Genomic DNA, 12,500 nt, shown 5'->3' with positions numbered 1-12,500 from the left:
TTTCTTTTAACCCTGTCCCCATTCCCTTAATATTTGAGTCCCTTCTACGACTTCGATTAATCTAGAGCTACTTGTCCCACCCTGTTCCTCCTCATAGGTCTTCATTTCCGCTTCATTTTGCCTCCCTCTTCTCCTCCTCTTCGAAGGTTCTCTGTCCCACCACCTCCACATACTCTTCTATACCCCAAAACAACTTAATTTCTACTATCACACCCTCCTCTGGACTCCTTCCTCTTTTCACCCGTCTTCGTCGCCGCCTCTTCCCCTCCCAGTCACGTCCCCTCCTCTGCAAGCCCCCTCTCTTGCCTTACTGCCTCCTCTCCCTTCCCTCAATGCCTCCTCTGCAGGCTTCCTCCCCCTCTCTCTACCAGCTCTTTCTAACCTTAAGCTACTGTCTTTCCCTCCGGATCTCGACTGGACCACTTGTGGATTTCCTATTTGACCTGAGCCCAAAACCACGTAGTAGCTTCCTGTTTATTATTTTCCTGTTGTTCAGTCCATTGGTTAAGTCCCAGGCTTCTCTTAGAAGGAAATCCTTTGGTGGTGAGCTTCGACTGACCACGTGGTACTGAGGAGTTCCGGGTAGCAGAAAGATAGTGCTGCAAAGGAAAAGCTGCGGGCACTGCATATGACAAATTTTTGCTATTCTTTCAGGAGTATTGGCTGCATGGTAACAAATAGCCAATGTTTCAGGGACTGTTTCGAGCCACCTCTATGGACCGGAACTACACATGCTACTTTTGTACTGCAACTGTCCTTCCTTTATATTGTCTCCTCATAACTGTCCTTTGCCATTTCTTTAACTCTACCTTGTCCTACCCCCTGTGGCAGGGAGGAAAAGAATTCTGCCACTGTATTCACCCTGCGCGTCGTAACAGGCAATTAAATGAAGCGGAGTGATGAGGATAGGGATCCTGCTCTCTGCAAGTTCAATCTACGAGAAATCAGAGCATAAGAGGGTCTGGAAGGAGAACTCCAAACAGAACCCTAGATGTTGGATGATCAGATATACGAGTATATGTATGTATGCACACACACACACACACACACACACACACACACACACACACACACACACACACACACACACACACACACACACACACACACACACACATATATATATATATATATATATATATATATATATATATATATGTATGTATGTATGTATATTAAGGGTATATATGGGCAGGAGGTCTTCTCTCAAACATGTTTCATTAAAAGTGATAGGTAATTCAGCATGTTGAATTTTCTTTGGTATATTCTCCTTATTACGCAAGATAGACTTATTCTCTCTTGCAAGATGTAAGATGATTTCTCCGTAGGAGGTCATCTCGGCTGCCATATCGCGATTTCGAGTCACATTGACTATTCTTCAGTGGCGTGGAAGTGGATCTTGTCTTCACGGTGGGAGAGATCGGAATGTTGGCTTTTGGGGATCTGGCCGGTATTTAAGGCGTACTTGTGTCGTCTGTCCCGTTTCGAGGCAGACGACACAATTACGCCTTAAGTACCTTTCCTAATTGTGTAGATGGTTAGTAGATCTCCTCTTTCTCTTTGTTCCAGGGTTGGTAGTTCGAATTTGGGCAATCTTTGTTCGTATGTCAATTTGGAGAGTGTTGGTACCATCTTTGTCGTTGCTCTTTGAATTCTTTCTAATTTCTTTATATTCTTTTTAGCACTGGGTGTCCATAGTGTCGCAGCGCACTCCAATCTTGGTCTTACCAATGTAATTAATATTTTCTTTACCATTTCTTCATCCAAGTAGGGAAAGGCCACCTTCATTGATCTTAGTAAATTGAATGCTTCTCCGACTATTTTGTTGATATGTTGTCTGGTGCCATGTCTTTGCTAATGATTACTCCTAGGTCCCTTTCCGAGTTAAATTTTTCAACTTCTTTTGTACCAATTTCATATTGTCCCGATATTCTATTTTTATTTTTTTCAAATACCATTATGCTATATTTCTTGATGTTGAAGCTCACTTTACATTTTCTACTCCATTCCCACATTTCTATTATGTCCAGGTCATTTTGTAGTGATTCACAATCTTTAGTAGTTTTTCATCATCTGCAAAGAAGTTCATATAACATTCCGCACCTTCATCCATGACATTTATGTACATAGCAAACATTATTGCAGCCAATACAAAACCCTAAGGGACTCCACTTTCCATCTCTTCCCAAGTCGAGTTCTTGTCTCTAAGTACCACCCTCATTTTTCTCCTGTTCAAGAAATCTTCCATCCATTCCAATAACTTTCCTTGTACTCCACCTATTGTTTCAATTTTTCTTAGTATCTTTTTGTGTGGTACTTTATCAAATGCTTTTTGTAAATCTAAGAAGGCACAATCTACCCATCCGTCCCTTTCTTGCATTATTTCTATTAGTCTCGAGTAAAAGCAAATCAAGTTTGTGGCACATGATCTTCCATGTCTAAATCCAAATTGTTTTGGATTTAGTATATTATTCTCTTCCAAATGTTTAATCCATTTACTTTTGATAACTCTTTTGCATTTTTTTCTTTGCTGTTGTACTTGTAAGGGAGACCAGTCTATAGTTGGTTGGATTTTCCTTGTCCCCTCCTTTGTATATTGGTACAATATTTGCATTTTTCCAATCTTGTGGTACTTTTCCTTCCTTGAGTGAGAAATCAATTATCTTGTGTATTTTGTCCGTTAGTTCATCTATACATTCTTTTAATATCCAATTTGCAATTCCATCCGGCCCGTGTGATTTTCTGACGTCAAGGTTTTTTATTTGGTCCCTTATTTCTTTCTGTGTCACAGTTATTTCTTTCATCGGGGGGAAGGGAATCTTTCTCTCTGTCCTGCCTCCCAATTTTGTGTACTTTCAATTGTAAATACATATTTAAAATGTTTGTTCATAATTTCAGCAATTTCTACATCATCTATATATTCATTATTTCTTTCACGCAGTTTCACTATTTCGTGTTTATCTTGTAGTTTGTCACTCACATACCTGTAGAATAGTTTAGGTTAGTTCTTGCATTTTTCTATTATGTCCTTTCCGTATTTTTTTTTTCTGCGTATTTTACGTATTCGTTTCTTAGCTTGATCTATATTTGCCAATTGCTCGTGTTTTTTTTTTTTTTTTTTTTTTTTACCTTTTTCAGGCTTTGCCTCTTCTATCTTTAGCTTCACTACATTTTTTGTTGTACCAGCACTTTATGTACACCCGTTCTTCTTTCTTCTTTAGTACGTATTTGTCTATTCCATTCTTTATTTAAGAAGTTTTCCCAGTTCGCATCTTAAAGGAATTTTCTGAGTTTCTCAGAATCCGTTTTGTTATACAGTCTTCTTCTTCTATGTTTCTCATTTCTTCTCAAATCAATCTGTTCTTTTAGTTCGAACTCTATTAGTATGTGGTCACTCTTTCCAATTAGTGTTTTATATTCCATTTTATCCACGATTGCAGGCTCTGATGTAAATATTAAATTGAGTCAATGTGTATTCAATGGTCATACCCAGTAGAACATTTCCCCAAAGTTCTTCTCCATCTTTCACTGTCATTTCTTCCCAACATATTTCTTTTGAGTTAGTCAGCCATAATTATTATGTTTTCTTCTTCTTTCAGTAATTCAATTAATGCATTCTTTGTGTCTTCCAGTATTTTGGAATGATCACTATCTGTCTAAGACTGTGTTTTTGGGGGCACGTATATTACTACAAAATTTCTTCTTTTCATATTTCTGTTTTCAACTTTAATCATAATCAATTCCACATTATTTTTTCCTTCAATTATCTTTGTCACATTTAAAACTTTCATAGTTAAAAACATGACTCCTCCACACTGTTTCTCAGTTCTATTTTTCGCCCAATGGTTGTTTAGACCTTGTCCCACAGTATTTAACGGTAGTGGACCTTTTAATTTTGTCTCTACAATTCCCATTATGTCTGGTTTCTCTATTGACTTATAGCCATTTAATTCGTTTAGTCCTGAAATCATGCAGTCTATGTTAGTATATTTAATTTTTTTTTAATTTTCTTCTCTTTTTTTGGTTTATTTATTTATTTATTTATTCATTCATTTATTTATTCATATACTTTATTTAATTTTCTCAGCCTCAGGTCCAGTACTCTCTCTCTCTCTCTCTCTCACTCTCTCTCTCAAAAAAAAAAAAATAATAATAATAATCATTCTTTTCAGTCTCGGTTCTTCTCTAGTTTTTTTTTTTTTTTTTTTTTATCCATACATTCTTGTAATTTCCACTATTTTAGTGGTCTAAAATGTTTTTTCTCTAGAGTACTGTCCCATTCTATGCATTTCTTCAATCTTTTTGTCCATTTCCTGTGTGTGTGTGCATATATGTGTATATGTATATGTATATAGACTTGTCTTGTTAAAGACCAATGCTAAGTCAGTTTCAACTATCTTCTTAGTTGTTTTTTTCATTCTTCTTATATGTTTCTTATAGTCCAGTGGTAGATTAAACACAAGTCTACCGAGGTCCATGGTATATTGACACTAAGTATATAAATACAATCGCAAGCTTTCGGTTGTTACATACAACCATCTTCAGGCAGATAAAATGACAGGAAAAGGTCCATGTCAATTATGCTAAGGGGTTACAAGATGACAAGGCTTTATGGTTCCAGTGAGGTGGAATTAGGAGAGGTTCGAGTCAGATCATAATAACTGGGGGGGGGGGGGGTAGCTGGACAAGATGTCCGGGCATGCATTGTGAGCCTTCGGCTAAGTGAAATAGTGGTAACACCAATACAATTCATGTTAGGTAGAAGTTTACAACCTTCTTCGGGGCAGGAGTATTGGTATACCACATTCGCTTGCTTTAGGGAGTTGTTATCTTTTGTCAGGTTATTCTTCATGAACAGGCTAGAGACGGTTGTGTTTTTGTAGTATATAATTATAGCTAATTTTTCTTGTGGGTTGATACATGTGACATTCCTTGTGATAATTTCTTTTAAGACCCTTTCGCCAGTTTTATATGCGGGTGTCATTTGATTCTTAAAGAAAATTTTGTGTATAGTCTGTGTGGATTTTTGTTCCTGTTGAGTTTGGGTACGTGTCAGAAAGAGGTTGATTTCTTTGTCTATGATAGTGTTTGAGTAATTGTTGTTGATGAGTATCTGTTTTAGTCTCAAGAGTTCTGTGTGAAGTAAGTCCCAAGAAGAATAGTTACGAAAGGCACGTCTTAAATATGCTCGAATGACGCTCAGCTTATACCTATCGGGGCATTCACTGTCGGCTTTCATGCATCGTCCTATGTCTGTGTCCTTCCTGTACACTTTAGTTTCATGTCGGTCATTTCGGGAATTCACAAGGACGTCGAGGAAGGAGATTTTGTGATGTAGGTTAAGCTCATATGTGAAGTTCAGGACTGAGGAAGATTCCATGGCTTGTTGGAGATCTCTTAGGTGGGATTTGTTCCTAATTTCCACGAAAATGTCGTCAACATATCTGCAGTACAGGTGTGGTCTTATGTCAGGGTTTTGAAGTACTGATCTGACTTGAACCTCTCCTAGTTCCACCTCACTGGAACCATAAAGCCTTGTCATCTTGTAACCCCTTAGCATAATTGACATGGACATTTTCCTGTCATTTTATCTGCCTGAAGATGGTTGTATGTAACAACCGAAAGCTTGCGATTGTATTTATATACTTAGTGTCAATATACCATGGATCTCGGTAGACTTGTGTTTAATCTACCCCTGGGCTATAAGAAACATATAAGAAGAATGTAAAAAACAACTAAGAAGATAGTTGAAACTAACTTAGCATTGGTCTTTAACAAGACATGTCTACAAGAAAATTGACTACCCAAAATATACTAGTATATGTATATGTATATGTATATGTATATGTATATGTACATGTATATGCATATGTATATGTATATGTATATGTATATGTATATGTATATGTATATGTATATATATATATATATATATATATATATATATGTGTGTGTGTGTGTGTGTATATGTGTGTGCATATATATGTATATGTATATGTGTATATGTATATATGTACATATATATATATATATATACATATATATATATATATATATATGTATATATATATATATATATATATATATATATGTATGTGTGTGTGTGTGTGTGTGTGTGTGTGTGTGTGTGTGTGTATGTGTGTGTGTGTGTGTGTGTGTGTGTGTGTGTGTGTGTGTGTGTGTGTGTGTGTGTGTGTGTGTGTGTGTGTGTGTGTGTGTGTGTGTGTGTGTGTGTGTGTGTGTGTGTGTGTGTGTGTGTGTGTGTGTGTGTGTGTGTGTGTGTGCGATTAAAATATTGCAAACAGAATCAAGCTCCCCCTGGCCTCACTGTGAACAACACAAAGGAACACAAAGGAAGAACAAACAACAGAAGGCCTACTGGCTCTAACGAGGCTGTTTGCGTTTACTATACTAAGCTAGAGTCAAGAAAACAGGGCAACTAGGCGATAGAGGTTGAACTAACACTACTGCTACCACTATCCTATCCAATTACAGTTGAATGCCGGCTGTCAGATCTTTTATTGTAAGGGATAGTATTTAATTTGCGGATTAGAGTCTAACTATTTATCTAGGTGATTTTTAAATGTTGTTATTGTGTTACTCTCAACGACAGTGGAAGGTAACGAATTCCACACATTTACAACCCGGTTAAAGAAGAAATGCTTACTTTCGTTCAAAGAAAATATTTTACCAATTACTTTTGAAATCATGACTTCATCTTGTATTTGATTGGTCTAATAACAAGTAATTTTTTACATTGATGTTGTCAAAGCCTTTGAACATTAAAAAAAAATCGATTAAATCTCCTCGCATTCTCCTTTTTGAAAGTGAGAACAAATTTAGACTTTCGACAGATTCATTTCTCACTATCCATTAGAGCTATTTCTATTATCAGCATGTTTTCACCAACACCGACACAACTAATACTGTTTTTACCCAACTAAAAATCCCATAAATCGATCAATCCACCGTTGGTTTCTCATGCAGAAGACCCGCTATCTTCATAATCACCACTTTCACAAGTATCACCACCCTTACTATGACTATCATAACTATGCCTTCCATCTTCCATACTATATTCACTTCAATCACATCACTAGTTACTTCATATCATCATTGTAATCATAACTTGCATCCTGGACCACATCGTTACCACATTTTTATTATTTACCTTGACTTTAGCAAAGCGTTCGACAAGGTACCACACCAGAGACTACTAAATAAAATCAAAGCCCATGGCATAGGAGGAAAAGTGTTAGAATGGATTAGAGCTTGGATTAGTAACAGAAAACAGCGGGTCACCATAAATGGAATAAAATCTAGGTGGGGCAATGTTACTAGCGGGGTCCCCCAGGGCTCGGTTTTGGGTCCCTTATTGTTCATTATGTACATAAACGACTTAGACGATGGGATGAATAGTGATGTTAGTAAGTTTGCGGACGACACTAAAATAGGACGCCTAATTAGGTCAGGAGACGACGCAGAGATTCTGCAGGATGATCTTAATAAATTGTTAACATTGTCGGTGAAATGGCAAATGAACTTTAATATCTCTAAGTGTAGCGTGTTAAACGTAGGGCTACACAGCCCCGAAAATAGATACAATTTAGAGAACACGTTTTTAGAAAAATCTGAGTGCGAGAGGGACTTGGGTGTTCTGGTGAATCCGGACCTTAAAACCAGGAAGCAGTGCATCAGCGCCAGGAATATAGCTAACATAGCATTAGGTTTCATTGCTAGGACGGTAACGAATAGAAGTGCAGAGGTAATTATTAAACTATCTAGCGATAGTTAGACCCATCCTCGACTATGCGGTACAGTTTTGATCTCCGTCCTACAAAATGGACATAAATTCACTAGAATCAGTACAGAGAAGAATGACCAAAATGATACATGGACTCGGAAATTTGCCTTACGAAAAGTGGCTTTCGCACCTAAACTTATACTCTCTGGAAAGACGTAGAGTGCGGGGTGATCTAATAGAAGTGTTCAAGTGAATCAAAGGCTATAACAAGGGTGAAGCAAACAAGGTCATCATAATAAAACAACAGGGCAGGACTCGCAGTGATGGGTATAAACTGGACAAATTTAGATTTAAAAAGGAAATAGGCAAGAATTGGTTTACTAATAGGGTGGTCGATGAATGGAATAAACTTAGTAACCATGTAGTAAGCGCTGAAACTATCAGTTGTTTTAAGAAACGATTAGACAACTTTATGGATGGGGATGACAGGTGGTGATGGATACGAAAGGCCTAGTGTAGGCCTTATGGTCTCTCGCAGTCTCCTTCATTCTTATGTTCTTATGTTATGTTCACTTAACATCATCTCAATGGCCATCATTTCCACAACAATCTTTACTGCTAGCGCCATGGCCACTACCATAACCTGATCACTGCTATGGACAATAGCATAAATACCGTCATCACCATCATCACTGTCCTTGGCCAACATCATTTCCTCACTTGTCTAATACTTGCATGTCCACATCGTAGCAACAGACACGCGAAAAGCAGTAGCGTGCGATAACTTTCCTGTGAAGACGTCGACATTCTTTTCTCATTCTACAGTAGATTAAAAAAAAAATCTTTAAATTTTATCCACACTCTACGATCCAACCAGACATAAAATCTACAATTTTTCCTCGAATGATCGTGATGATGATTTGGAAAAAAAAAAAAATCCTTGGAACTTCGCGGCAGTGTGTGGAAATATTTTTGTTGCCTAACCTCCCTTTCCATCATCTACATGGGCACTTTTTTTTTTTTTTTTTTTTTTTTAGACATGAATGATTCTTTTCTTTTAATATTTCCGTCCCCACTTCACAGTACTTTGTCAAAAAAATATTACTCACTTCCTGTCTTCTATTCCATCCACGTAGGCACTTTGTACTCACATGATCATGATGACTTGCCCTTACAACTTTACGTGCCAAGGACTTGTCTGAATATGCTGTCATTTTCGAAATAGGCCTTTGTTAATCGTCATTTCTGTGGCAATAAATTTCACAACTTTTGATTTCATGTATCGCTTAAGACTGGCGACAGTCAAACCCAACATTTGCTTCAAGCGTGAAGAAGAACATGAAAAAAGAAGAAAAAAGAGGAAGAAGAAAATGGTTATGGCTGAAAATACAGGTCCGGGATGTCTCCCGAGCCGAGTTCTTTGCCTCATCGTCCGACATGACGTCATACCTGCAACGCATTACTGCAGATTTCCTGATTTTTTGGCTAATCAAAACAAATGTATACGAACAAACGTTTCTGTGAAAAAGGAGGCAGAAGGCAGGTTAGATATTTTAACTATTTCCCAGTATCTAATATGGAGGCACATAGTGCATGAACAGTAATTTTTTATTATTTCACTAGCTAAGAAGATAGTGCACGCATGAACCAAAAAATATATAAACGAAGAAAGACCTAACCGCAAATAGAAAAAGATTGTCACAAGGAATCAAATACCACAAACAATTACTCATCAAGAGAGTTTTCCTTCCAAGAAGAAGTGTTGTGACATGATTTATTTCTGTCACGTGACCCAATACAAACGTAAACAGCAAATTCGTCGACTTCAGATGCAATAATAATTCTTTTACATAACAAAAGCGTATTCATGTTTTTGCGGGTATTCAAGGTTGATCAATAACATATCGAGACTCTGCAAGAACATTTTTCATTCCTGAGAATAAACAAGACATTTCTCTATCTAGACCAGGGGTTCTTAACCTTTTTTCTCCAATTCCCCACTTTTTAGTGAGCCAACTCTCCATTTCCCACCACAGCATCGGTCTTTGACAAATTCGATTTTAACCCATGCAGTGTTTAGTACGTAAATAAACGCTTTGCTTTTTTTGTGCCATTTTACGGCCCTTAATTTTTGTTTGCACGAAATGTGACAACAAGAAGACACCAGAAACAAACAAAAAGAAACAAAAACACATCAATTAAAAAAAAAAAAGACAGTGGTTCTTCTGTCCGACCGGTCATTCCCAACTTGGCAACTCCGCCATTCCCCACCAGTGGGGAATTCCCCACTGATCTAGACACTCACTTATATCAAAAGTTATTTCCATCAACAAAAGACTATCGGCCAACACCAACCTAGATAAGGGGTTAGCATCATTCTGATATAACATATATCAGGTATGAGCGTCTAGGAGAGTACCTGCATATGTGCAATTATATATGTATGCATGCATAGCACATTTATAACGACAAAAAGGTACGCATTTCCACAGCTGGATAGATAAGTTTTTGGGCGATTTGCAAGCATGCATTGTTATTAAATGGGGTCTTAATTCATGTGCAACTAATATAAAAAGACCTTCGCCAATGTAAAGTTTTACTAACGAAGCAACCAAGCGAGAGATTACAACACTACAGTTTTCCTGTTTTTGTTGCTAGTACATACATACATACATATACCAAGGCTTTTTCCCCCTTCCAAGGGAGGTAGCCAAAAAGGGAAAGGCATAAAAACACTCCCACCCATTTCATCCCTAAATACACTCCACACCCCTCCCACCCTCCCTCTCATCTGAGCACCTCCTGGATGACGGGTCATCCTTGCACCCTGCCCACCGCCCTGGGTCAGAAGCAGTGTCGCAAGACACAGCACATCCACAGCAAGGCCGCTTCATTTAATCGGCGACCCCCCTCTCCTTCCCCCCTTGCATATAAGGAGAGGACGGGGAGAAATCCCTTCGGGCTGCGTCAAAATTTACTCACACATACTAGCCCCACCCCCCGCTAGTAAATATCACAAAACCTACTGAACTCCGGAAAATATCGAGGGACCCGTTTAATTTCCGATCTTCATCCCCCCCCCCTTTTTTTTTGGGGGGGGGGGGTAGTGCTGGATTCTGGGTCACGAGGACCTGAATCTGATAATGAGGTCCGTGATCTTTACACCTAGAGAAAACATCATGTTCTAATAAACACATGTAAGTGTATATATGTAGGTGCATATGCATGCGTGCATGTATTCATGTATGCATATCTGCATGCATCTATGTATGTAGATATGTGCGTATATACATGAAAGTATGTATGCATGTATGCATATATGAATTGATACGTGTATATACGAGTATATTTACGTATGCCTATGTGTGCATATAAATATAGTATGTATATATGAATGCATATTTGTATGGATGTATGTATTCTGTGTGAATGTATATATCCTTTATACATGTATGCGTTTCTCTATATGAATATGCACATAAATTATATTACATATATCTTCACACGTACATATGTACGTATATATAATATCATATCTATGTATATATATGCACGCAGATCGTCTATTCTTATAATCATAATCGGGCGTATATTCTTATTAGAATGTCTGCGGCCCTTCCCTCCAGTGATCGTGAGCGTGTAAACGTGGAAATAATTTCCTACTTGATGTTTCTATGCCCTCCCTTTGTTGAACTACGAAGAATTCTGTTTTCAACGTACTGCTCTTCCTTCTTCCCCAGGGTTGAAAGTCGGAGCCCCGGTCTCCGGACAGACCCTCAAACTGACCAACGGCAAGGACCCATCGGTGGGACGCCTCCGGGTCCTCTACAAGGGCCAGTGGAAGTTCGTCGACGCCTCCTCCTGGACTTCGGACATGAACCAGGTGGTTTGCAAGCAGCTTGGATATTCAGGGTAGGCTTTCGTGCTTCGTCGACTTTGCACCATAAAAGTCTTGTGGGCTGGGATGTAATCTGTGTGTGTGTGTGTGTGTGTGTGTGTGTGTGTGTGTGTGTGTGTGTGTGTGTGTGTGTGTGTGTGTGTGTGTGTGTGTGTGTGTGTGTGTGTGTGTGTGTGTGTGTGTGTTTATGTGTGTGTGTGTTGTGTGTGTGTGTGTGCGTGGTGTGTGTGTGTGTTTATAGTGTGTGTGTGTGTGTGTGTTCACTTGGTCTTTGGATCACGTGTTGGACTCGTGATCGACAGCTATTTCCCTCCTGGAAGAGAGCTCAGAGCTCGTAGGTCCGATCTATGGGTAATGCTATGACCTTGCACACACACACACCCCCAACTCCCCGCCCACGAGAGTTGGAGTAACACCCCTCAGCGCTGCGATACTGATATTATTTCAGCCCCGGGCGAGGTGTGTGTGTGTGTGTGTGTGTGTGTGTGTGTGTGTGTGTGTGTGTGTGTGTGTGTGTGTGTGTGTGTGTGTGTGTGTGTGTGTGTGTGTGTGTGTGTGCGTGCGTGGTGTGTGTGTGTGTGTGTGTGTGTGTGTGTGTGTGTGTGTGTGTGTGTGTGTGTGTGTGTGTGTGTGTGTGTGTGTGTGTGTGTGTGTGTGTTTGTATGTTTATGTCTGTGTGTGTGTGTCTGCGTGTGTGTGTGTGTGTGTGTGTGTGTGTGTGTGTGTGTGTGTGTGTGTGTGTGTGTGTGTGTGTGTGTGTGTGTGTGTGTGTGTGTGTGTGTGTGTGTGTGTGTGTGTGTGTGTGTGTGTGTGTGTGTGTGTGTGTGTGTGTGTGTGTGTGTTTATGGATGAGCACGT

General features: G+C 38.9%; 1 protein-coding gene across 1 annotated transcript in view; it reads left to right on the top strand.

Annotated features, from left to right (window-relative positions):
• The window catches only part of LOC143038876 (uncharacterized), a 259,742-nt gene that overhangs the window by 144,410 nt on the left and 102,832 nt on the right, over positions 1-12,500 (top strand). Inside the window, exon 3 of the mRNA XM_076208541.1 lies at positions 11,485-11,656. Within this exon, the coding sequence (XP_076064656.1) occupies positions 11,485-11,656 (172 nt within the window). The remainder of the gene's footprint in view (positions 1-11,484; positions 11,657-12,500) is intronic.

This window comes from Oratosquilla oratoria, chromosome 25 (assembly GCF_046742065.1).
Source record: "Oratosquilla oratoria isolate Oo_2021 chromosome 25, ASM4674206v1, whole genome shotgun sequence".
Lineage (NCBI taxonomy): Eukaryota > Metazoa > Arthropoda > Malacostraca > Stomatopoda > Squillidae > Oratosquilla > Oratosquilla oratoria.
Note: the sequence above shows the minus strand (reverse complement) of the source record. Positions and strands in the feature narration are given on the sequence as shown.